Source organism: Myotis davidii, unplaced genomic scaffold (assembly GCF_000327345.1).
Source record: "Myotis davidii unplaced genomic scaffold, ASM32734v1 scaffold524, whole genome shotgun sequence".
Lineage (NCBI taxonomy): Eukaryota > Metazoa > Chordata > Mammalia > Chiroptera > Vespertilionidae > Myotis > Myotis davidii.
Window position 1 is genome coordinate 1,075,533 of NW_006299263.1, and position 966 is coordinate 1,076,498.

The 966-nt window shown below is 62.3% G+C and overlaps 1 protein-coding gene across 1 annotated transcript in view; it reads right to left on the minus strand.

The window, feature by feature from the left end:
- Positions 1 to 333: 333 nt before the first annotated feature.
- The window catches only part of KIF13B (kinesin family member 13B), a 176,153-nt gene continuing 175,520 nt past the window's right edge, over positions 334 to 966 (minus strand). The window contains exon 40 of the mRNA XM_015571149.1: positions 334 to 468. Within this exon, the coding sequence (XP_015426635.1) occupies positions 334 to 468 (135 nt within the window). The remainder of the gene's footprint in view (positions 469 to 966) is intronic.

The window sequence follows — 966 nt, forward strand, 5'->3', positions numbered from 1 at the left end:
TGGGGTATCGAACTGCCTCGAAGTTAAACTGGTCCGGGGCCCTTCCCAGAAACCAGAATTGCAGCAAATGCGGTCGGGACGCCTTGGCGGACGCTGTCACTGAGGCAGCAGCACACAGTTCTCCGGGTCTCGGGGCAAGGCCACTTGTGTCTTTGTTAGAGGAACGCGAGGACGGGCCGACACGCAGGGCAGGGCCCGGACACTCGCACCTGGGCAGTCGATTGTGATTCGCGAATAATTTCGGATTTTGAAAAATAAATATAAATAAATATATTCCAGACGCTCTGTTAAGGGGATAAATGGAAAAGAGAAAACTTCCCAGGTGTGAAGATGCTAACGCCCCACAGAGAGACCAAGAAACCCTGTGGGAGGACCAGGGAAGGTGGGCGTCTCGGGGTCGGCGGGGACCTGGGCCCAGAAGCGCAGGAGGCGACCAGGCACCTCGGGTGGTACTTGGTGCGGGGATGTCTGCGGAGGGGGGAGAAGGGGGGGCGGCCAGGAGCCTGAGGGACAAGCCAGCATTGGGGGGGATCAGGAGGAGGGTGCCCCTGCCTCTGCAGAGGGAAAGGCACTAGTTATTCTTTCAGTTAAGAGGTTAATGGTGTTGCCAGAACAGAGAAACAGCAGCAGCCCCAGGTGGGAAGAGCCCGCCACCAGGGGACTGAGGGCGGCCCCTCCCCACAAGCCAGGGCCACTCTGGGCACTAGAACCTCCCACCCGCCGCCCTGAGGACAGCCCCCTCCTCCTCCGTCTGAGTCCTGGGAGAAACGGAGGCCACCAGCCCTGCATCGTGCGAAAAGCCTTCACTGCCTGCTCCCCGGGAAGGGTGTGAGGTGAGGCGGCCTCGGCTCCAGCTCCCCGGCGGGCTGTCCGCGCTGTCAGAGTCCACGGCGCGGGCTCAGCTGGCCCAGGACTTGGGGTCCTGGGGGTTCCTGGGGCTCCTGCCCACCCGCAGCCCCTCGGTGC